This window comes from Aricia agestis, chromosome Z (assembly GCF_905147365.1).
Source record: "Aricia agestis chromosome Z, ilAriAges1.1, whole genome shotgun sequence".
Lineage (NCBI taxonomy): Eukaryota > Metazoa > Arthropoda > Insecta > Lepidoptera > Lycaenidae > Aricia > Aricia agestis.
Window position 1 is genome coordinate 28406331 of NC_056428.1, and position 26914 is coordinate 28433244.

The 26914-nt window shown below is 38.4% G+C and overlaps 1 protein-coding gene across 3 annotated transcripts in view; it reads left to right on the forward strand.

Annotated features, from left to right (window-relative positions):
* The first annotated feature begins 8023 nt into the window (after nt 1-8023).
* LOC121739042 (solute carrier family 66 member 3) overlaps nt 8024-26914 on the forward strand; it is a 28376-nt gene continuing 9485 nt past the window's right edge. The window contains exons 1-3 of one of the 3 annotated variants that reach the window (XM_042131354.1): nt 8024-8107; nt 8332-8502; nt 25458-25683. In XM_042131354.1, coding sequence (XP_041987288.1) covers nt 8339-8502; nt 25458-25683 — 390 coding nt within the window. In that variant the 5' untranslated portion in view covers nt 8024-8107; nt 8332-8338. Of the gene's footprint in view, nt 8127-8173; nt 8503-25457; nt 25684-26914 lie in introns of those variants that run through there. The other 2 variants (XM_042131355.1, XM_042131353.1) reach the window with 2 other exon arrangements.

Sequence of the window (26914 nt, forward strand, 5' to 3'; positions counted from 1 at the left end):
TCGACAGAGAAAATAATTACAAGCAACAAAATTTAATGTTCTTTGTCAAAATGTCGTAAATAATATACTTTTTGAAATATTTCAGGTAGTATATCTATACATATACATACATACATATAAATAAAATTGGAGTGTCTGTTTGTAATATTGAAAGAACCGTTTTTTACTACATGCATATGAATGTGTATATGTATAGGGTACAGACATCAAAACAACATTTATTACAATTTTTGTCTGTATGTCTGTCTGTCTGTCTGTCTGTTTATTCCAGCTAATCTAAGAAATGGCAGGAGCGATTTTAACGGGACTTTTTTAGGCATATGCCTAAAAAAGTTATTCCTTACTGCATCAGCTATATAGCTGATGCAGTAAGGAATAACTTAGGCTACTTTTTAACCGACTTACGAAAAGGAGGAGGATATTAAATGTATTTTTTTTATTATCTTTGTTATCACATTTTGCTAACGCGGACGAAGTCGCCGGCAACAGCTAGTCTGAAATAAAATTATTTTACATTCTTAAACGTAATAACTCAGAAAGTAGGTATACCATTTACGATATTTTGTCGAAGAGTATTTATTATTATTTACATATAAACATCTTCTCTATCCATTGGCGTATGTTTCATAGGTGTACACCAAAATACGACATTTTATAATATGTATCATCGAGGAAGTTGATTCCTATGCAATTGACAGACCAACATATTTGGTCGAATATGTCAATTCAATGTTAATTGTGATCTGTCAGCTGAGTTTGACGTAACGCAACCAAACTACTTAGGTCCGATTTGCATAGGAATCAACTTCTCTGATAGTACATATGTAAGTTATGGTATGCCAATAAGGTTCGTTGTTCTTTGGTATGGAGATACTGAGTCCCGGAAAGCACATAGGATACTTTTTACTGGCAAAAGTGCGGCTACCGCGCTAAAATCAAAGACTTCTATTTAAACTTTAAATATAAGTCTTTGGCTAAAATAAATTCGAATATTTCGACGGGTGCAAAGTAAAAAGAGTCATCTACAAAACAGCAACTTTTCAGGAGAGCGCATAATAGGAAAAAATGCTCCCATTTTGTCAATTTCCGATAAAATTTATTGAAATTTTCATCATTGTTTCATTATTTATTAATGAATCCACATGTATATTTAATTTCTTCTAATAATGTTTAATTTACGAGATATTGTAGTTGTCTGCATCTACATTGCGCTTGAAAATATGACAACTGAGTTAACTACCACTTGGTCGTTTCTACGTGGGAATTAAAAATTATATTTATTAAAGTATTTTTACCGATTACTAGTACGATTATCAGTAACTACGTAAAGTGTAACACTTTATATTATTATTAAAAGTAAGTTATATTATTAAAATATGTAGTTAAACGTTTTACATCTTAAACACACCAAGTTCAGAACATAATTGCGTAGATATCTTTTTCTACGTTGTCGATTCGGTGCAAGGTACACGATTTAGAAGGAAGTTAAAATATGAAATACTAGCTTTTGCTCGCGGCTTCGCTCGCGTGGAATTTGAAAATCGCGTAAATTGCAAATATTCCCGTAAGCTCCCTTAGAAACATGATGTTTTTCCAAGACCAAAAGTAGCCTATGTTACTTTTCATCCTTTCAATTAAGTTTATGCCAAAAAACAATACGATTTGTTTCTTCGTTAGAGCGTGAAGGAAGGACAAACAAACAAATAAATAAATAAACATACTTTCCCATTTATAATATTAGTATGGATATACTTAGGAATCATTCATTTACTTTCGTAAAAATCGTATTTTCTCACAACAAAAATGAAATTCTGTGTCAATACTTTAATTATTTTAAACTAATTTAAAAATTATTCAGTATCATTATCAGTACAGGAACTATGTTGTAAATTATTATAATTTAGGCAGAGGCTTTTTAAGTCTTTGTACTTGGCACTTGTAAGCATGATGGGTTCATTATAACATCATAAGCATCGCCGGACGTTTTACACCATCGGAGGGGTGCATACGATTCTTCAGAACACAAAATGAAATTTTATTTCAACGATTTCTCAATTGCTTCTCGTGATCACAGAGATCCCAAAACCGGTTAAAGATAAGTTAATAGAAAAACTTCGCGAGAACTTGCAAATGCCGGGATATGATGTTACGCAGGTTGCAATTTACCATTTCTGGACTGATGTAATTGTTTACCTAAATTTTGTCGTAATTTACGTCTCGTATCAATACACGTGTCTTTATTTCTCAATCGCCTTTTCTTTAGATCAATATTTAACTGACGTCTTTTTCTACCGTTTAACGAGGAAGGCGTAGAACATTCACTTGATGCCTCCACTGCCGAAGAAGCATCAATGGTGTTGTCTATAGAAGATTTAAAGTTTGAGAGGGACAATATACTCGATGGCCTGTTTGAGTTAATAAACTCAAGCAGGTCATAGATTATATGAGATCAAAGTATCTGTTTAATAAAAAAGAATATATAATATTTTGATCTAATACTGATAATGGACGCGGCGGACTTGAAGTGATGAACTGTATTCTGAGGGTGTTGGCGTATTTGTTAATTTGCTGAGATCGACAAATTTTCAAAATCATTTTATATTTCAGACTGAGAGTGAACTGGTGTGACTGGCCTAGAGTATTCAGATCATGGGGACTTATCTTACAAAGTTAACTTATATTCATTTGTCTTCATCGGTGACACATCAAGGTTTTCTATAAGATGTTCAATAATTTCATCGGGCAACACAGTATTTTGCTCGATAAATCTATCACTTATGTTCCGGAAACTTTCAACTTCTTTAAAAAGTCGTTTTGGACTTTCTGAACATGAAAAAACAGTAAAAAATAACAGTAACAAATTAGAAGTCAATTAATATAGCTAACAATAAGAATTAACATAAATAGGTACTCATAAACATAATAAACAATACTAATTTGCAAAAGTAAATTGAGACATCTAAATCACAATCGCAACGTAGAAAAAGCTATATGGCAGATAGCCGCTTATGCCGCATAACATGACCCCCGCGCGTCCCGCGTATAGACGACCAGCGGTAGTTATCCGCATCTACATCGTGCAATTTCACAAAACAAGAGTAGATGTCTTCTTTTACGTGACAAAAGTACCAAAAATAAGGTGATATTTGAATTTTTGTTTTTGGTATGTTGTAGAACATGATATTTTAAGCTAGTTTCTACAAAAAAACGAAAAACTCAAAATTGCAGATGACTTTTTTTACTTTGCACCCGTCGATTTGCATTTCCATCGCAATTACTTTCTGACCTCTGGCATTTACGTAACCTGACCTCTGACCTTTTACGTTACTGGCATTTTATTTACAGCGCAGGCTCCACCCACCGCCCTCTTTTATTCTAGGGCAGTCCCTAGCAACGGGCACCACGTTTGGAGATCCAATTATAGAATAATTCTAGGAACCCTCGATCGATACAGCCGGGATGATTTACCCAGCGACTACGTTATATGAACTGTTTTCAGAGAAATTCCTAATGACTGGTTTTTCGTGTACCTCGGTTCACGGAAATGAAAAAAATTACTACTAATTTATACGTGGGCGAGCCATGCTTTGGCACGAATGGGGTGACTCAACCGGAGAAATACCACGTTCTCACAGAAAACCGGCGTGAAACAGCGCTTGTTTCGCCGAGTGAGTGAGTTTACCGGAGGCCCAATCCCCTAACATATTCCCTTCTATTCCCTACCTTCCCTTGTTCCCTTCCCTTCCTTACCCTCCCCTATTACCCTATTCCCTCTTAAAAGGCCGGCAACGCACTTGCAGCTCTTCTGGTGCTGCGAGTGTCCATGGGCGAAAGATGTTGCTTTTCATCAGGTGACCCTCGTTTGCCCCCTTTTTTCATAAAAAAAATACTTACTGTGTAGTTTAATATATTATATTCTGATACATAAACACATAATAGCATATATATTAAAGGGTATGATCTATAATACCAGTGCTAGGTAGTAGGTACTCAACCAACGGGACCCTATTACTAAGACTTCGTTGTATGTGTGTCTGTCTGTCTCCAGGCTGTTTCTCAAGAACTGCTATAGCAAGACATCTGAAATGTTCACAGATTGTGTATTCTTATTGCTGTTATAACAACAAAATATATTCATTTATACATACGAGTATAGTATTATACAAAGTCGCTTTTTCTTCCCTCATGTCCCTTTGTTCTATTTAATCTTTAAAACTACGCAACTGATTTCGAGGATTCTTTCAGTGTTAGATAGCCCAATTTATGGAGGAAGGCTATAGGCTATATTTTATTACGCTAAGACTAATAGGAGCGAAGGAATAGAGGAAAATGTGGAAAAACGGGGAAAATTATTTGAAAGGGCTAACTTAACGCGCTAATCTCAGGAACTACTGGTCCGATTTGAAAAATTGAAAAATTTGGTCTTTCAGCACTGCTACTTTCACAATGAACTCTCTACAAGGAACACGTACACACCCTAAAGTATTATCACTTAATTTTGTTACACACTATATAATAATAGTACCTGGATGGCCGAGCTTTGCTCGGTATAGCAAACACTCATTGACTTCGTGTTACTTAAAATGCCATCTATTGGTCGTTAAAACAATTAGTTGCCAACAAAATAGTATTATTATTCGCCAATAGATGTCAGGAAGAGTCATATTTTTCAGTTTATCGATTATCGATAAAACACGAATAAAAAGACATTTTCTGAAAATGATTCCTAGCTAGATCGATTTATCGCCCCCAAAACCCCATATATATTAAATTTCATGAAAATCGTTGAAGCCGATATATACAGTGTGTAACAAAAATAAGTGATAATACTTTAGGGTGTGTACGTGTTTCTTGCTTTTATTTCAGCGCTGCTACTTTCACAGTGAACTCTCTACAAGGAACACGTACACACCCTAAAGTATTATCACTTATTTTTGTTACACCCTGTGTATATATATAGTCGCATTTTTATATCGATTGATTTGAAAGGGATGACACTAAGATGTTGCCAATTTTTAATTTCTTCACTTTATTGACAGACTATATTAAAAACAAAATAAAACTGAATGTTAAATTAAGAAGCAGCAAACTTCAGGACTAACACCAGTGACTATGTTACTCAAAAATACGATAGCATACAATTTTCTCGATAGAAAAAAAATGCGAAGTTGCTTCCAAATCACCTACAAAAATTAACACGATAAACTGCTAGTAAGTATTCGAGTAATACATTAAAATCAAGCTTGAAACTTTTTAGTATAATTACAATACATAAGGCAGGGATTATGTTACATATTTTTTAATAACTTAGATATTAACCTTTAAAAAAAGAATACCTATAACTGCCCGCTAAGTTGGCGATGATTCCGCGTCGTCCTTTTTCACCTGGCATATAGATGTAGTGATCTCTGCTCATAGTAATAGTATGGCGCTGAACGCCACCCTTCGACAGTATTTTCAGTCTAGCTCCTAATCCACTTCCCGGCCCATTATAGAAGTAGTACAGGAAATATGTTCTATCGAATGTTAGCTATTTACACAAAAAATATAAAAAAATATCAAAATGGAGTCTCAAAAAATAAAAAAAAATCAAAATCTTTGAGAAAATCAAGAAAAAAAATTATTTGCATTTTTTAAAGAAAAAAATATTTTTTTTGTTTTCAAAAATGCAGTTAAAATGGTAATTTAATGGAGTAATCTTCAGTGGTTTAATTATTCAAAAAAAATTTCCCATCTATAATCGGCTTTGAAGCTTTGGGTGCCGAATAGAAAAGTCACGTTTCAAAGCAATAGTAACATAGAATATCATTGTTTCAAAGTCCCATCATTCTTAATCTAGCTACTTTATTTCAAAAATAAAAGCACACATATTAATAACACGTGTAGGAATAACATATCCAAATATTATCAAAATCGGAGACATCGACTATTTTTTTCTGTCCGCTTGGCGTGGAACACCCCAATATAAAAGACGGGCGTGATCACTGATCAGTGTGAAGAGTGAAGGTTTTTTGGGTTGGTCGCCCTCTTAAACGTAAAATACGCTGCAGTTGGGCAGATATAATCTGCCTTAAATTATGTTATAAACCATAGCAATAATAATAAAATTAATATTATAATACTAGAAGACGTCGTGAAACACTTCCCTAGAGGCTAAAAGTTTAATATAGCGCCATCTATTGAGTGTTTACTCAATCCAGTTAACAGAATATTATATCGCCATCTCTTAGAATCCCTTGGAGCTAACAGCTAGTCTAACTTGGACTTGGACATATTGTTGTGCAACTATAAATTGAGATGGCCTCTCTTTCAAGTTGAATAAAATCGCACACGCGGGTGTACATGAAATTTTAAATCGAGTCCATCACGAACAAAGAAGGTAGGTTTTCTCCTTTTCTCCATAGATAAAGTAGGTAATGGTTTTCTCAGACTCTTCTCGTTTAAAAAAACACTAGCTATTTGACCGAGCTATGCTCGGTATTCGATGATGAAGAGTGATGTTGTATTTTTGTATTATTTTCCTAAAATGGGTTGTTTTCTTTTTAGAATGTGCACTAGATGTTCCCCACCGATCTGAAATTATCTGCACCTGCAGGTTGGCATCACTGACTAATAACTATTATAGTCGGGGCATTTTAAAGCTTCTACAGATTGGGACCCCCGTCCAGAGAGAAGTTGGTTTCAAGTTGGTTTTCGCAAATGTGATACCTGCCTCCATAGATAAAGTATAATAGTATAGATGTAGTCTTAGCCCGTCATCGCGTGGCCATTTTGTGCTTATTTTCATACAAGTAGTGTGCGTTTATTTTCTTGAATATTTCTATTTGTTGATTATTTCGAAGCACATTATAATACAGAAAAGAAAGTCAATTAGTTCATGATATCGATTAACTATAGTTCAAGTGATGAGAATCCGTAAACACACGTAAAAAGCTATGTAATTTATAAAGCCAAATTATTTATTGGTGTGACATTTTTAGCACTAATGCTTTATATAGGTAGCACGAATAAGGGATTAATAAATTTATAAATTATCTTTTTAGCTTACAAAAATACCGATTGAAAAGCCCAAAAAATGTTCAAAACTTACGTATTTAATGTTAAATCCACGTGTTTGAGGCATTCTTTGACCATTCTTATGGTTTATCTTCACAAAACTTAACAATATCTAGCATTAAAAGTTCACTAAAAATCTTTATTAACACTTTATATTACATGAATTAATATGCAGACCGACTCCTTTGTTATGTCCTAGTAAGTAGGACATAACATTACACGCTTTTGACGCTTATACACCGATATAAGGCTCTCTCCAGTCTATATATATTCAATGACATATACAGCCAATTTATATATTTTATATAATAGAATAAATATTTTTTTTATAAAAAAAAAGACTTAAAATAGGTAGACCTATATATTATAATAATATGGGTATATTATTATAGTCCGTCAAGAAAGTGAAGAAATTAAAAAGTGGCAACATCATAGTGTCATGTCCCTTCTTCAGATTGATTTGAAAGGGACATGACACTACGATGTTGCCACTTTTAAATTTCTTCACTTTTTTGCCAGGCCAAAAGCCAAAAAATAAATTGTACAGTTCGACAAGGCTTTAATTGAACGTGGCGAGAAAAGGAACTAAACGCTTCTATTATACAAAAACGTCATTTTTGACATGTGTACTTGACAGTTCTCCTTTACCAGCAGCGCTCCCGTCAATGTCACCCACGTTCAAATAAAGCTTTGTCGAACTGTATCATTTTCCACAATATGATGATGCTGTCAATGTCATTGTAGGAAATAAGAGTGTGTTCTTAAATGCTAAACAGTTTACTGGACTTGCCAGTTATTTGTGAATTATTGTTCAAGCGTCTTGATAGCCTATCAAATGCATTAAAATGCACCCGCTAGTATACTATTCAAGTTTTGGAATACACTTTTATTGTCAATTTAAATTCTCGGTTTTTCTAATGGATTTTTAAATATTTACGTTTTTTAGCTAAAAATAATTGTTTTTTAATTTTAAAATATGTAAATGAGTGTTATTTATGGCAGTGAATCCACTCTGTTGTCTAGTCATTTTTAATTAACGAGAACTTGAAAGGTTAAACATTTTTGTTACAGTATGTTAACTTCTTAACTGTATTTATGTCTACGATACTAGTTCGTCATATCCGTACACTTGGATTTATATTAGCCTTGAGCCATGTGGCGGGACACTTGATTCAAATCACATTGAAGATCCCTGCCAAGTGCCAACTATTATTTAACAGTATAAAATTGTTTCCTAAAGGGTTTGTGTCTGAATAAGTGTTGTATTGATTTCAGGTTTAAAATGTTTGAAATAAGTGAACAGGTGGTACAAATATTTGCTCATATTCTCAGTACAATAACAATATTGTCATGTCTCTTCCTAAAAGTACCACAAATTATGCATATACGGAAGAAGATGTCGGCACAAGGAATATATGTACAAGCAATGCTCATGGAGATCACAGGGTTAGTGGTGCATTATTATTTGAACATGGAATACATGCTTAACCATAAAGTAAACACATTATGGTGAAGCTTGTACTCTACAAACTTTGTTCCTTTAACCAAATTTAAAAAGTTGTTAATAGTTCTTGGTTTACTATACCTTGATACATTTTTTTTAATGAAATAAGTAAGGGGGTATACGAGCAAACGGGTCACCTGATGGAAAGCAACTTCCGTCGCCCATGGACATTCACAACATCGTAAGCGCATGGCTCTACCACGTAAAAACAAATGATAAATGTATAAGACAGTAGCTACCCTGTGTGAATACAGTGTCCTATGGGAACAATCTACTTTTCAAAGATGCAAATTATGCGGGAATAATAAATTAACTAAACCACTACCATCCTTATTTCCGTAAATATAATTATGATATAAATATTTCTGTACAAATAAGTTGTTACTTGTTATTAACATAATCATTTTAAGACTATCTGCAATGTTACTAAAATACCTCCTTAAAGTGGCCTCATAGAAAAACCAGTTTGGTAATAAGTTAGTAACCATGTTTGAGATTTATAACATTTCCAAGGTTACTTTTTGCTTATGATATACATTATGTAATTAGATTTATAATCTGTGTTGTTAAACTTTTAAGTTGTACTAACAAAGTAACAAACAAAATATCATCATCAGTTTCTCTTTTAGAGAATTTTAAACTGCCTCTTCTTTTTTTCTTTTATGAAAATAAGGGGGCAAACGAGCAAACAGGTCACCTGATGGAGAGCAACTTCCGTCGTCTATGGGCATATGCAGTATCAGAAGAGCTGCTGCTGATAGGGTAATAGGGGAGGGTAGGGAAGGAAAGGGAAGGAAATAGGGGAGGGTAGGGAAAGGAATAGGGTAGGGGATTGGGCCTCCAGTAAACTCACTCGCTCGGTGAAACACAGTGCTAGCGCTGTTTCAAGCCGGTTTTCTGTGAGAACATGGTATTTCTCCGGTCAAGCCGGCCCATTCGTGCCGAAGCATGGCTCTCCCAAATATAAAATGTCTTCTGCCATTTTATCAATTAAATTCAGACCCTATGATTTTAATTAAAGAGTGTTTACGCATAATGTCAAGTTTCCATACAAGCCTTGCGGCGGACTATTTGAATTGCTTTGTGTGCAGCAATTTATAGTAGTTTTAAAATATTTGTAGAAAAAAAAATCAAAAGATTTGTTTATGTAAAACAATTTTTTTTATTAAAGTGTTCTTCTATCATATGAAGCTATTATATATATATACCTATTGAATTAAACTTAATTTATTTAACTAAATAAATAGGTAAAAAAAGTTTTAATTCCTTGATATTACTCATTCTTTGAATTCAAATTACATAATATAGTAATAATAATAATAATATCTATAGACGCTGCACACCACGTCAGTCTGGTCCCGTGCTAAATACCTGAAGGACTTGTGTTACAGTACCAGACACCGGAAATATATTTAATACTTTTATACTATATCTATATTTAGAATTTTTATTATAAATGATACATCTGTAACGAACTGTCAAACCATTTTCGAAAATGTAAAGAAATGCTCCACTAAAGGTAAGACGCCTATTTTGGGCGCTTGACAGACGAGCTAATATTTAATACACATCCAGACCCGGTAGGGTTACCATCCGACGGGATCAGGGATGTTGCGGATCCCGATTTTTTCACATCCGCGGATGCGAATGCGGATGCGGATTTTTAGAGGTTGACATCCGCGGATGCGGATGCGGATGCAGATGTTTCGGATCCTACATAAATATAGTTTATAAAATGAAAAAGTATTACTTATTTTAATTTTTAATTAATGTGTTACAAAACAATAGTACAGGTTCCCTAGAACAAATTTTTTAATTAATATCAACCTAATTTTTATAAGTAGCTTCATTTTGTAACGCATTTTGAATAAAACAATCCATACTTTAAGACCATCAAATCGAAATATTAAATCATATTTATCTTTGTTAGCTACCACTTTCATAGAGGAAGTTGTTGTTCCTTTTATCAAAATGAAACTGCTTACAAGAAATTACCTTGATAGTAATAAAAATAAAATATTCTAGGGAACCTGTACTATAATAATACTTAAGTATTGTTACGGTACATGGTATACGGACACGTGGTGCGCAAGTACATACTCGAACCTTCTAAAAAGGTCCAATGTTTGTTTACGTGTTTACCCTTTATTTGTTAGCGTGTTTGAATTTAGACCTTATGACTGAGTCCATAAGGTCTAAATTAAATTCAACTTACTGCACTTATCGCAAGGACGGCAGTTTTATTGTGGCACATTCCCGAGCCTACTAGAAATTTCCCACGGTTGTTTACTTGTTTACGTGAAATCGGGAAATTTCTGGAATTCGTCTCGTTATATAAAAAGAGCCGCAGGCAGGCCCGGCAAGTCAGTTTGTTTTGAGCTTTCATCAAGGCGATTTCGGAGCGACAACAAGTGATCAATAGTGAGTGAACCAGTGAAACCTGCGACTTGGCTACGACCTAGGACAGTGATAGTGCTTAGTGATTGGACCTAGTGATTAGTGTTTGGACTTAGTGCTAAGTGTTGTGACCTAGTGTTTAGTGCAGTGTTAATAAAGTCTTCAAGAGAGTCACCAGGTCTTTCTCTCCAAATCCTCGAACCCTAGCACGTAACAACTGGTGTCAGAAGTGCGATTTGGAGATGCCATTGACTCCGAGAGAGGACTTCAAGGGGAGTGTCAGGACAAGGGCGCAGCGAGCTGCTGCCATTGACTCCGAGAGAGGAGTTGCGGAGGCCACACCCACTGGGGACCAAGCTCCGCCCACTGAGGGACAGGCCCCACCCACTGGCCCCGCACACATGGCTCCGCCCACTGGCCACGCCCACCAGGCTCCGCCCACTTTGGTGGAAGCCACGCCCACTGGCTCCGCCCACCGGGACACGCCCACTGACCACGCCCCTCAGGCTCCGCCCACTTTGGGCATGGCCACGCCCACTGGCTCCGCCCACCAGGCCACGCCCACCCAGGCCACGCCCACTAGCTCCGCCCACCGAGGTCCGTCTGCTCAACCTCTGCCTACTGGCTCCAGCCACCATGCATCGCCCGTAGCTTCTGCGGCCCCTCAAGTGGCTCCCCAATTACAAAGCCTAATTGAGTTAATTCAGGCTCTGCAAGAATCACAAGACCGCAAGTTCGGCGCTTTACAAGAGTCACAAGACCGCAAGCTCGGCGCTTTGCAAGAGTCACAAGACCGCAAGCTCAGCGCTTTACAAGATTCTCAAAGAGCTGAAATTCACGCTTTGCAAGAGTCACAAGACCGCAAGCTCCGCGCTTTGCAAGAGTCACAAGAGCAACAAAAGGACCTCCAAGAGAAAGCGCTTTTAGCTATAAAGGATGTCAGTGACACGGTGACTAAGCTTCGTAAAGATGTCGACGTAATGGACGAACGCGTTACCGGGTTAGGAGTGGATGTGGAAAATGTGAAAACCGGCCTCACTGAACTACAGAAGAAAGTAGTGCGCCTGGAAACCACAGGAATCGCGGCGTCTAGTGGAGCTTCCGTAGTGGTACAAGGACCAAGAGTTAAAGTGCCACCATACGACGGTACTACTTCCTGGAACGCTTATCGTCAGCAATTCCAGACGGTTGCTTCTGCCAACGGATGGACTGACGAACAATGCCTGACCGCTCTCACTGTCGCGCTCAGAGGACAAGCCTTGTCAGTCCTGGAAGCACATACAGGAAATGGGTTCAAAGACCTGATGGAAGCCCTTGAATCCAGATACGGGGAGCGACACCTGGAGCACGTGTTCCGTGCTCAACTTCGTGACAGAGTCCAACGCTCAGGAGAAGGATTACAACAATGGGCGCTGGAAATTGAAAAACTCGTCAAGAAGGCACACCCAGGAGCTGACGCCAAGATGGTCGACACGAATATTGTGCAAGCATTTGTCGACGGAATCAGGGATCTGGAGGTCAGAGCTGCGGTGAGGCTTCGTCACCACACCTCGCTTAAGGAAGCATTGGCGCATGCTTTGGAAGTCGAGGCTGTTCGCCGTGACATACGACAGACCCATAAGATCCACGAGGTCTCTGAGGAAGTCAAGGAGGTCAAGGCTCCCACGAAGAAAAGTTTTGGAGCCATGTGCTACAAGTGCGGCGAGAGGGGCCATCTTCAGCTCAACTGCCCGCAGAAGGAGACCCAGATGGCAAGAATGAAAAGGCTCGAGGAACAAATGGAGGAGCTGAAGAAGCAAGGGGCTTCGTCCCCTGTCCGGGAGCAGGGAAACGAATAAAAGCCAGGACTAAGGGGCGAGTGCTGGCTGACACGGAGGAAGCCCCAATAACGGTTGTCTCCCAAGCAAGTAGCGGGAATAGTCTGGTGATTCAGGGGACTATTAACGGGATGGACTGCAAAATGACTCTAGACACAGGAGCCTCTAGAACCATAGTGAACCCAAATTTGATAAAAGCCGCAAGGAGGCACAAGAGGAGAATTAACTGTCGGCTTCTTACCGCCTCCGGTCAGCCAATACCCGTCCTGGGAGAAATGTCAGTTACGATGAATGTGGGGGAGTTCTCATACCCTCATGACGTTATCGTGGCTGAGATTATGGATGATTGCATCTTGGGTTTGGATTTCATGAAGAAGCACAACTGTAGAATTAATGTCGCTGACGGAGTTTTCAAGTGTGGTGAAGAAGAAATTTTCATCCTTGGAGGCACCTGCGGGAAAGTTGAATGTGTAAAGAAAGTCATAATACCTGGACGTGCGGAAGCTCGGGTGCTGGTGAAACTACCGCCACCTGGAAAGAAGAAGTCAAACAGATGCGTGTTAATCGAAGACACACCTACCAAGACATCCGCGCAAAAATTGATGACGGCAAGAACCCTTGTTAGTGGAAGCAGTAACGCCGTGGTCAGAGTTTTGAATCTTGGTGATCGCGAGATCTGCTTGAACAAAGGTGACGTCATTGGAAAGTGCGAGGAAGTTGTCTGGATGAGAAAGTGTAGTTCGATCACAGGCTCAGACTCAGCAAACACCAGCAACTATGGAATAGTGACTGAGCTACTCGATGACTGCAAGAGTAATCTGACTTATTCGCAGAGCATGAAAGCTAAGAAGTTTTTACAACGCCACGCGAAAATCTTCTCCAGTCAGGAAGGCGACCTTGGAAGAACGTCGATGGTTCAGCACAGGATAGATACCGGAAGCGAGAACCCAATTCGTCAACGAGCAAGACGGATACCCATTGCAAAGGAAAAAGAAGTTGAAGGCCTTTTGGAGGACATGAGAAGGAATAAGATAATTGAACCATCTGCAAGTCCGTGGTGCTCACCGGTTGTATTAGTGAAGAAGAAAGATGGCAGCACAAGATTTTGTGTGGACTACAGACGTCTCAATGATGTCACTAAGAAGGACAGCTATCCATTACCTCGAATCGACGACACTCTGGATACCTTGAGTGGCATGAAATGGTTCTCGACCCTGGACCTGAAATCTGGATACTGGCAGGTGGAAATTCATCCAAAAGACAAGGAGAAGACAGCGTTCTCCACCGGTAAAGGTCTATGGCAGTTTAACGTCATGCCCTTTGGATTGTGCAACGCACCTGCCACATTTGAGCGACTCATGGAGTGTGTACTGGCAGGCTTAGTTGGAGGGGCTTGCTTAGTCTATTTGGACGACGTCATCATTGTTGGCCGCGACTTCGAGGACCATTTGCGAAACTTAGAACGAGTTTTCGCCAAAATAGAGGGGGCCAAGTTAAAGTTGAATCCGAAGAAGTGTCGTTTATTCAGGAGTAAGGTGAACTATCTCGGCCATGTTATCTCCAGTGATGGAATTCAGACGGACCCGGAGAAACTAGAAGCAGTCCAAAATTGGCCAACCCCTAAGAACAAAACCGAAGTGCGGGCATTTCTCGGCCTATGCTCCTACTACAGGCGTTTTGTTAAGGGATTCTCTGAGATAGCCAAGCCATTACATCGGCTGACAGAAGATAAACGACAGTTTATTTGGGACGAGACTTCCGAAGATTCTTTTCAGAAACTAAAGAAACATCTGTGTGAAACACCAATCCTGGGGTATCCACAACCTGAAGGTCAGTTTATAGTCGACACGGACGCAAGCAACACGGCCATTGGATGGGTGTTATCTCAAAAACAGGGTGAAAGAGAAGTTGTAATTGCATATTTCAGCAAATCTTTATCTAAGCCAGAGAGAAACTACTGTGTGACAAGAAGAGAACTCTTGGCTGTCGTAAAGACGCTACAACATTTCAGCAAGTATCTCATCGGCAGACAGTTTCTACTGCAAACTGATCACGCAGCCTTGAAGTGGCTACTACAATTCAAGAACCCAGAAGGCCAAGTAGCTCGATGGATAGAACAACTCCAGGAGTATGACTTCAAGACGGAACACCGCAGCGGAAAGTCGCATGGGAATGCCGACGCACTCTCACGAAGGCCGTGTTCAGAAGACTGCAAACATTGTGTTAAGCAGGAATCTAATGAAGTAACATTAAAGTTAACGAAAACAAGTCCTTTGGGTCCATGGGAGAATGATGGTATGAGAGAGGCTCAAGAAAGAGATGACGACCTTCGACACATCATCACATGGAAGAAACGGGATGACGTAAAGCCAATCTGGAGAGAGGTTGCACCCACTGGCGCTGTCACTAAGGCGTACTGGGCGCAATGGGACAGTCTGATTCTTCAAAACGGAATACTTTACCGGAAATGGGAGAAGACTAACGGTAGAGAGTTCCATCTTCAGATAGTGGTCCCAAGAACGAGAGTACCGGATGTTCTCCGTGAAATGCATGATGGCGTATCAGGAGGTCATCTAGGAGTAAAGAGGACGTTAACAAAAGTGCGAGAACGATTCTACTGGTTGCATTGTCGAGACGATGTACAGGATTGGTGCCGCAAATGCACTACTTGCGCTGCAGTGAAGGGACCACAGACAAGGAGCCGTGGGAGCCTGCGCTTGTATAACGTTGGCGCACCGTGGGAACGAATCGCAGTTGACGTAGCTGGGCCATTTCCTGTAACGGAATCAGGAAACAAGTATTTTATGGTTGTCATGGATTACTTCACCAAATGGCCCGAAGTGTTCGCCATACCAAACCAGGAAGCTACAACAGTTGCTTCTAAGCTAGTCGAAGAAGTAATATCTCGCTTTGGTGTGCCTCTAGAAATCCATTCCGATCAGGGCAGGAATTTCGAATCGCAGGTCTTCCAGGAAGTGTGCAGAATTTTGGGAATGCATAAAACGAGGACCACCGCGTACCATCCACAGTCTGATGGAATGGTTGAGAGATTTAACCAGACCCTTGAGAGGCATTTGGCGAAATTGGTAGATGACAAACAAAAGGACTGGGACAAGTATATACCGCTCTTCCTTCTGTCGTACCGTACCGCCGAGCATGAGAGCATAAAAGCTACCCCGGCGTATGTCAATTACGGTAGAGAACTACGAGTACCAGTAGACCTTTTGACAGGAGGATCACCGGAAGAACCAAAGACCGTACCAGATTATGTCTGCGATTTAAGGGAAAAGATGCGTTATATACACGCCATGGTTCGGGAAAATGGGTTACAGTCAAGTGAGAACATGAAGACCAGATACGACCGGAAATCGAATACAAGCGGCTTCGAAGAAGGGTCACTGGTGTGGCTGCATAACCCAACTCGCCGAAAAGGCAAATCTCCCAAGTTGCAGACCAAGTGGGACGGCCCATACAAAGTGGTTACCCGATTGAATGACGTGACTTACAGGATTCAAAAGCAACCAAGAGGGACATTCAAAGTGGTACACATAGACCGTCTGGCGCGTTACCATGGCAGTAACAATGATGCTCGGGACGAGCATCTCTAAGAGGGGAGTAGTGTTACGGTACATGGTATACGGACACGTGGTGCGCAAGTACATACTCGAACCTTCTAAAAAGGTCCAATGTTTGTTTACGTGTTTACCCTTTATTTGTTAGCGTGTTTGAATTTAGACCTTATGACTGAGTCCATAAGGTCTAAATTAAATTCAACTTACTGCACTTATCGCAAGGACGGCAGTTTTATTGTGGCACATTCCCGAGCCTACTAGAAATTTCCCACGGTTGTTTACTTGTTTACGTGAAATCGGGAAATTTCTGGAATTCGTCTCGTTATATAAAAAGAGCCGCAGGCAGGCCCGGCAAGTCAGTTTGTTTTGAGCTTTCATCAAGGCGATTTCGGAGCGACAACAAGTGATCAATAGTGAGTGAACCAGTGAAACCTGCGACTTGGCTACGACCTAGGACAGTGATAGTGCTTAGTGATTGGACCTAGTGATTAGTGTTTGGACTTAGTGCTAAGTGTTGTGACCTAGTGTTTAGTGCAGTGTTAATAAAGTCTTCAAGAGAGTCACCAGGTCTTTCTCTCCAAATCCTCGAACCCTAGCACGTAACAGTATTAAAGAGATAATAATTTGTAAATGAAAATTACATTAATTCCCCTGTATTAACTTCTACCACTTTTTTGTTAGTAAGTACACGAATTTATAAATAGGAGCATAAAGCATTATTATAGTTATACTTAAATTATTTAATAGTAATAATGCCGCTTTTTATTAAGTAAGAAGCACAAACAAACACGTAGTGATTAATTTACACAAGACAATAATGAATGCACTACAATAAACGCGTCGGATCCCGTGACCGTTTTTAGGGTTCCGTAATAAACAAGGCACCCTTATATTTTCGATCTATCTGTCCGTCTGTCTGTCTGTTTCTCCGCGGTTACGCTCAGAGAATAGTCTACGAAGCCGAAATTCGGCATGAATGCACATACATATAAACGGTGTCGACAAAATGGTATAATATAAAACATTTAAAAAACATATGGGACCTGGGATTACACACCAAGCGGGGATAAATCTTTTTATTTTGCGTCCAATCCACCGTGTGTATCTTTGGATAGGGTTTTAAAAAATATATAGTATTATTATTCGAAGAAATATGCGAAGTTTTAAAGTGGAAGAAATCGTTATTGCCCAGTGTCTCCTCCTTCTACCAGCTATTAGCTAAACGGTTGATTCTGAAAAATATGTGGAAAAATTCACGGGAGTAGGAAATATGCTAAATTTAACAAGAAAATTATCACGGCTAAGAAGACTTTATAAGTTATTGAGAAGTACAAAGGAATTTTTCGTTCAAATTCCTTTAAATGTAACTGAGATGATGTTGTTAGTAGTGTAAAACATGTTATAATTGTACATTCATTGACGATACAAAATTTTCGCAGAGACTCTCGTCGTCTTTCAGGGAGTACACTGGTGACTTGCTCTTGCATAATAGAGTGCCTGACTCTTGCTGCAGACACGATTTTAGGTCACTTTCAGTCATAGGCATAGCGTCCCTTTTAAGGTTAATCGCTAGGTAACTTGATACGGGTTTTATATTAATCATGATGCTATTGTTTACTAAACGTGGTACGGCAATGATTTTATGAATTTCAAAACTGTGACGGTGAACTAGAGGTATTTTTGTTTCAAATAGTAAATAATTTGTCGACATTCTAGCTTTAACCTTTATTAATGATAAATATTAGGTAAGCTTATATTCTCAAATGGTAAACACAAGTCCTTAGATATTTTTCCTGATATAGTATTTAATTCTTGTCGAAGCTGGTCTGGTGTCAATAGGTGTAAGCTGAGCTGGCCGTTGTATATATTAGTCATAGTGTCTAACAGGGTATTCTGCATTTCTTTTAGATGACTAAGTAAATTGCTGGCGACTATTGCGGAGAGTATAAAATCATTATTTTCTAAATTTTCCTTTTTAGCGGCATTCAGCTGTTGTTCAACCTTATTTAAACGTAGATTGATAAGCTTGTGCTGCTGGTTCATGATAATCTCTGTACGCTTCAACAAATTGAATTCGGCTTCAACGACGGAGGTCTGATTCTTCCAGAGTACGGCGAGATACTCTTGATTCCTCTTGATAAGCTCAATATCTTGTTCATATTTTTCAGCGAAATTACTATCCAGAATTCCGAATAAAGAATTTGCTATATTACCGACTCCATTTATCAGTCCTCGTCGCGTGCGCGAAGTTTGCTTATTCATTATAACATTGTTGTAGTGACTTAATTGTTCGTAGCCGTGACGTAGTTGTAACATGATCGCTGCACATTGTGAATGGTCTTGTTTACTATCACATATGTTTTGTAAATAATGTAAGTACTTGCTAGCTGTTAATGAGCCCTCCCAGTAGGGACTCATGTCGTAGTAGACGACTAGGCGCCACTCGTCCTTGATGAGAGCCATGTTTGTCACCTTGTCGAAGTATAAACTTTGATTTTGTAGCGGTGTAACATTAAATGAACCTTCTGAGCTTGATATAAAGGTCATAATAAATAATAAAATTATAAATACTAATTTAGAAAAGCTGTAATTATTATTTCTCTTGATAGGTTTAGTAACGTGATATACTTGCTTTACATCATCGTCCGGATTCTTGATATTTTGATCTGACTGTTCTTGATTAACAGGCAATATGGACAGTTTCACTATGGGGCGTTTCGTGATGCCGCTTTTTGTTTTTAACGTAACAACCCTCACAAAACCGTCGCTTCCGGTATGTAGCTCCAGGACGCGGCCCAGTGGCCATCCCAGCCGACAAATTGCTATCTTGTATGAGCACTATGTCGTTGACCTTGATGTTCTCTTGCGGTAGTCTCCACTTGCTGCGGACTGATAGCTGCGTTAGATATTCTTGTCGCCAGTTCTTGCAGATATCCTCGAATAATTTCTGTGTATGATGCCAACGAGTACGTAAGTCTGTTTCGGTGTCGAAAAATGCGAGATGAGGACCGCTAGTTAAAAAATGTGATGGTGTTAGACAGTTTAAGTCGTCAGGATCTTCGGCCATAGCACATAAAGGTCTCTGATTGATACAGGCTTCGAGCTGAGAGAGCAATGTAGAGTACTCCTCAAAGGTAAGACGTTGTTCGCCTATCACCCACTTCATGTGATATTTTAGACTCTTAACCGAAGCTTCCCACAGTCCACCTGCTGACGGCCAAGAGGGGGCATTGAAATGCCACTTGATACCCATGCGCGTCACTTCATTGATAAATTCGGTGTTTTCGTATGTACATAAAATTTGCTGATATTCTTCCTGCAGAACCTTGTTTGCTCCGATGAAAGTTGTACCTTGATCGCTGTACATATTTTTCGGCACTCCTCGCCTGGCTGACATTCGACGTAAAGCTGCTAAAAATGCTGACGTCGTCAAATCCGAAACTAGCTCCAAATGTATGGCCTTTGTTACCATACAGACGTAGCCCTTTGTTGTTAGAATACCTCGGCCCTTGTTGGCCTTAACAAACACGTGACCTGTGTTGTCCACCCCTGTACGGTAGAATAGCCGCGACGGATTCACCCTCGATGTCGGTAAATCTCCCATGATTTGATAATGCTGGCTGGGACTGTGCTTTCTGCACTTAACACATTGATAAATGCGCTTCTTTGTAGCCTTGAGTCCTCCTACCAACCAACTTCTGTCGAATGAACCCCGAAGTGAGCTTAGCGCCACCGTGGAAGGTAAGTTCATGACACTGATCTATTATTAACTCAGACAAGCGACTGTTTTTTGGAATGATAATAGGATGTTTCATGTCTAAGTTAATATTTGCATGTTTTAAACGACCTCCAACTCTTAAAACTTGATCCTGTTCCAGAATAGGGTTGAGCATGCAAATCTTGATTTTTGATGCTACGCTTTTTCCTTTCTGTAATGCTTCTATTTCTTCGCTAAAATATTCTTGCTGACACTGCTTAATAATTTTTATACTTGCTTGCTTTATTTCACTTATTGTTAAGTATTTATTTACAACTTGTTTCTTGCTTATAAATCTATATATCCATGCTAAAATTCTCGCAATCTTGCTTAGCGAGCTATATTTATGCAGTAATATTTTTATGATATTTTCTTGTTGATTTTGAGTTACAGATGCTACTACCTTTTTAGTTTTTCTCACTTCTTGATCCGTGGCAAATGTTTTTTGAATATGTGATAAATTTTCAGTTTTCAGCCAAGTCGGCCCTTTAAACCAAAGTTCATGATCTTTAAACTGAGATGCTGACAAACCGCGACTAGCGCTATCAGCTGGATTTTTCTCTTTTCCGGCTTCCAGCTGCTGGGCGGCACCACTTCGATAATCTGCTTAACTCTATTGGCTACAAATGGCTTCCAGCGTTCCGGTACACCATTGATCCATCCTAATACTACCATAGAATCGACCCAGCAGTAAGTATTAATTTGTTTCTAGGCATCTCTTGATTTTTGATAAAAGTTTAATAAGTAATAGAGCACCGCATAACTCTAGTTTAGGTAAAGTAAGTTTATTATTTACAGGTACCAGTCTTGATTTTCCTGCTATCATGGTTACCGACGTCTGGCCGTGTGCGCTTACCTTGCAATAAACAACAAGCGTAACATTTTGTTGATGCATCGGAAAAGCCGTGAAGTTCGATGACATTATTTTCTGTTATACCTAACCATCTCGGCATGTAAAAATTATTTATATTTTCTAAATCTATTTTCATGTTTTCCCATTCCTTAATAATATTTTCCGGTAAGGGATCATCCCATTTTAACTGCAACTGCCACACTTGTTGAAATAATAGTTTTATTTTAGTCGAAATCGGAGAAAGCCCACCTAATGGATCAAATAATTTGAAATATTCGAAAGTAAAATACGTTTTGTAGGAATTTTTGTCTTAAAGTCTAATTTTGATGTGAATGTAAATTGATCTTGCTCTGGATTCCAACTAAGGCCCAATGTTTTGGATGACTCAGTATTTTTAAAATCATAATTTAATTGCTCATTACTGCTGTTATTACTTGTAGGAATTATATCTTGATGATTTGCCTTCCATTTACGTAGATTAAATCCTCCGGACTTTAAAATCGCTACAATATCCTGTATCAAACGCTTTGCTGATTCGACAGAATGACTTCCGTATACGAGATCGTCCATGTAAAAAGCTGACTCAGTCACCTTTGGAGCAGAACTGTCTTGATAATTCTTTCTTTCATCTTGAGCTAAGCGTCGGAGAGTCATCATCGCCAGAAACGGCGCGCTTTGGTGCCGTACGTCACTGTCGTCAGCTGAAAAATGCTTAACTCGTCAAAAAATGAATCTCGCCAAATAATTTTTTGATATTTTTGGTCATCCGGATGTAACCATACTACTCTAAACATTTTCTCCACATCAGATGTAAAACCAAATCTGAATTGTCTCCACTTGATAAGAAGACTCTGCAGATCTTGCTGTAAATTTTGACCTCTTTCCATCAAATCATACAGGCTCAAACCGGTCGAAGAAGGCGAAGAAGCATTAAAAACTACTCTTAATTTAGTTGTAGTTGATTCATTCCGAATAACACAATGATGCGGTAAGTAGTGATCTGATGAGTCGGAGTTATTCGCGTATATCATATGTCATAATTGTCTGTATTCCTTGATAAATAATTTATATTCTTCTTTTCTTTTCTATTAAATTTACGTTCTAACTGTTTAAACTGTGCAATAGCTTTTGATTTTGATTGGCCTAATTTATTTTCTATTTCTTGTTTGAAGGGGAGATGCACTTGATACTTGCCATCCACCCGACGAATAGTTGTCTTGTTATAAAAATCTACGACCTGTTGGTCGGCTAGGGACATCGAAGATGACTCGGATATATCTTCCGATTGCCAAAATTGACTGATGTCGTTGATATCATGCACAATGATGTTACACTTAAAGCTTCTTTTTACGTAACCGCTCAAAATCCAACCTAAGCGCGTCTTTTGCGCCATAGGTAGAGTCGGTCCGGCCTTGTAAATTCCATCCAATAATAAATTGTTAAAAACATCCCCTCCAAGGAGAAGGTCTACTGATCTTCTCACATTGAAGAAAGGATCAGCTAAGGGCAAATTTTCTAATGCGGGCCAATCTGGTTTAGGGAAGCTGTAGGATGAGATGGAGGAGATTCTTGATTAAAGTATTCATGATATACGCATCCGTTTCGAATGAGAAGTCTTCTTGATTAGACCTACACTTGATTTTGATAATACCCTTGCAGTTGCTCTCCTTTTCGCCTATACCAGTTATGGTTCCCTGGCAATGTTTGCGCGGTAAACCTAAAATGTGAGCTACTCTCTCTGATATGAGCGTAGTCTCTGATTCTTGATCTAACAATGCCCTGGTATTATGATATGTGTCATCCCGAGCCTGAACCCGAACCATGGCTGTTGCCAACAGAATTTCGGGGTCCTTGCCCTCCACGGACACATGAGTGTTACCAGCCTCCGGTTTCGAAATCTTCGACTCTGCATTTTTCGGCGTGAATGAACTGTTACAAAATGCATCGTGCAATATTGATTTATGGTTGCCGTTGCATTGTCGACAACGTGATTCGGAATAACGACCTTTACCTTCATGATCGTAGAGACAATTTTTGCATAAATTCTTGTCAATGATTAATTTTCGCTTCAAATGACTAGGTAGTTCTAGAAATTTTGCGCAATAATACGAGTATAAGCCATGTCCGCGGTTTGAACAAAAATAACAAGCTGTTTTTACCGGATATGCAGGTTTATCGACTCGGTTACTTGATACTTTCGATTGCGAAAAATATGTTGGTTTCTTATAATTAAAACGATTGTCTGAATTAGAATTATGATTAAAATTATATGTATATTTTGTACTAGGCTTCGCCGTCGGATTTTCTTGCTTTTTCCGTGAAGTCTCTAGCGCCGTAAATTTTGTTTCAAGAAAATCTGGAAATTCCTTTAGACTAGATAATTCCCTCGGTTGCTTTAATGATGATACGTACTCGTTGTATGTGTCGGCGTCACGTTTTTGGCTCAAAATATGTACGAGTAGAGGATCCCATCATGTACTTATGTCTACACCAAAATTTTTGATTGTGTTTAATGACTCCAGCGACTTATCGTGGATTCTCTTGATATGTCCTAACGATGCTTGCTGCGACACTGGAAGGTTCATTAACGTATTGATATGGGACGTAAAAATAAGTTTCCTATTATTATATCTATTATTTAATATCTCCCAGCAGGTGTCTGAGCTAATCTGCAGATGTTGAACTAAACGCTTAGCTTCACCTCGGAGCTTGCCCTTTAAAAATTGCATCTTCTGTGCGCCTGATAGAAAGTGCGTTGGTGTGGATAGTCTCCGTGAATAAGTCCTTGAACGACGTCCACTGCTGGAAACTACCGCTAAAAGTAGGCAACTCCATCTGTGGAGTCGACTTCTCCCTATGACACATGGACCTGATTTTCTTATTGATAAACCTCTTGATGTCTTCGTACAATTGTTCATATTGATAAAATGCTGAATCATCTTCTTTATTTTTTCCCTCTAGCTCACTATCTATCTCAAGATGTAAAGAATCAATTACCTACCAACGAGATTGTAATGTTTTAAGTACATTTTCTAGCTCCCAATGTATACTCGGAATCAATAACAAGCAGAGCTCTTGAAGATATTGAAGACGGTGTCAACATAAATGGTGTTCTCATCAATAACATTCGATACGCTGACGATACGGTTCTTATTGCAACATCCAAGGAAGGTCTTCAGCGTATTATCAGTAGACTAGCGAATGAATCCCATAAAGCAGGTTTGAGGATGAACGCTTCAAAAACAAAAATAATGACTATAGCTAATAACCCTCAAAATACAATGATTAAAGTGGACAAAACCTTGCTGACGAGAGTGGATAAGTACAAATACTTGGGTTCCTGGGTAACAGAAAGCTGGGAATCAGAGACTGAGATCCGTGCCCGTATAGAGATAGCGAGGGCAACATTCATGAAAATGAACAAAATACTCACAAGCCGCTCTCTCTCTGTTGAGTTACGAACCAGGGTGCTCAAGTGCTATGTTTGGCCGCAAGTCCTTTACGGTTGTGAAGCTTGGACTATGAAAGAGGACCTAAGAAAGAAATTGGAAGCATTTGAGATGTGGACGTACCGGCGAATACTGCGGATAAAATGGACGGACAAAGTTACAAACGCAGAAGTACTCAAACGTATGCGTAACAAGGTGGAACTTGTTCGTACCATCAAGCAAAGAAAAGTCGCGTATCTGGGCCATATCTTCAGGAACAAACAGTACAAGTTTCTTCAAACCATAATGATGGGGAAGATTGCCGAGAAACGAAAACCAGGGAGACGCAAAACATTTTGGCTGAGGAATATCCGAGAATGGACAGGGATAAAGTCTGTTGAAGAACTTTTCAGACTCGCTTTGGACAAGGAAAAGTTTCGGAGCATGACCTTCAGTAATTGGAGAGGCACTGGAAGAGAGAGAGAGTTATTTTTCAGCTTAAAATATAAATTACCTAGGTTCCTGCGTAAATATTTTGTAGTACAAATAATGTAATAACTTTACAACCTAACTATATTTTATGTTTCTGTGAAAAATATTTATATGTTAAATTTTCTATCTATCAAGCCATCATAATATAGTATTTAGTCAGATGTGGTATTCGTCTCATCACTGTAAACTTTGAAAACTATGTTTCTGACTGTTTCGCAAGAAATATATTAATACATTATTATAATCTCAATTACAAATACCTTTACAAACTAATTATGTAAACAATTCCATGCAACAACTCCAGATGTTATCATAAATACACTTGAGTTTTAACTAAGTATATTATTTTATTGATAACTTAATTGTACCAAATTTTTCTAGATAATAATTTTGCTATTGCAAGTCTATGTGTCCTGTTTTTGGACAAAATTTTCCTGGTTTTTGTAACTTCAATCCTGATTTTTTAAATTTAAGGTTGGCAACTCTACCAGATATAAAATATTTTAATATCTTTGCTGCCAGTATAAACGTGGTATAAACTTTGATAATGTAAATTTTAATTAAACTCTTTTAAATTTCAGATTCTCAATCACTACACTGTATAACTATACAAATGGCTACAATATGATGACATACTTAGAATATCCAATCATATTAACCCAAATCTATGTGCTGCTCTACTTCACCTTGAAATATAAGGGATTATTAGAATCACCAGTTGTACCGTTTGCTACTGTGTCATATGTTGGGGCCGTGATAGCTTTTGCTCTGAATATACTCCCAAAAGACATTCTGTCATTTTTAGTGGTAAGTTACTATTTATCAAATGTTGAAAGATTGATTATTATATTGAGCTGGTCCGAGAAGGCTTGAAATGAAAGTGGACGGGGGCGCTGCTGGTAAAGGAGAACTTTCAAAAATGGCGTTTTTCCATGATGACAGCGTTAGTTCCTTTTTTCGCCACGTTCATTAAAAGCCTTGTCGAGCTCAAGGTTATGATTAAATATGGTGTCCATTTTTGACTTTAACCAAGATTTGACATTTTGCATTGTAGTTATAGTTAAAGTTATAGTTACAATTTACAGTTATAGCTAAAGTAAGCTGGTGCAACCCATATTGACATAACCGAGAAATTAAAAATCTATATATATAAAAATCAATTGCTGTTCGTTAGTCTCGCTAAAACTCGAGAACGGCTGAACGGATTTATCTTATCTTGGTCTTGAATTATTCGTGGAGGTCTAGGGAAGGTTTAAAAGGTGAGAAAAATTCGAATAATTGCCGGGAAAATCCTCAAAACAGCATTTTTCTATTTCCCATACAAACGTTTTCTAAATAAAATGGAGAGTCAATTTGTAATTTATTACCGCTGCATAAAGTTCAAATTCGCGTGCGCGTTGGAGGACCTAATATCGCGTTCTGAAACTCAACAAAAGTGAAAGTGAATCGCGAACGCGACAAAATTGCATAGTCTCAAAATACATAGTACATAAATAAACACAATTTTAGCTAACTTCAGTTGTTACTCTGTCCGATTATTTTTTTATTTTAGCTAACTTAAGTTGTTACTCTGTCCGATTATTTTTTTAATAAGACTATATAGAAATCGAAAGATAAATCTATATATATAAAAATCAATTGCTGTTCGTTAGTCTCGCTAAAACTCGAGAACGGCTGAACGGATTTATCTTATCTTGGCCAATTTTGATGAAATTTTTTGTGTGTGTTCGTGGAGATTCGAGAATGGTTTAGATTTACAGTTTGGTCTACTGGAAAATGTTTTTTCAATTAATTTCTTATTTATAAGGAGTTGTTGATTTTGGAATGTTTTACATTAGATCCGGCGGACGGCGCTATCATCGCATTCAATATTATTCTATTTCAATTTTAGTTTGTCCTGACAGATGGTGCTACGATTAATTTGAAAAAAATTTTGTTATTCAATTCATGTGCTGATTAAAATATTAAATAAATAACACATAGGCTACAATTTTAACCGACTTTCAAAATGGGGGAGGTGTTATGTTCGTTTTCTTAT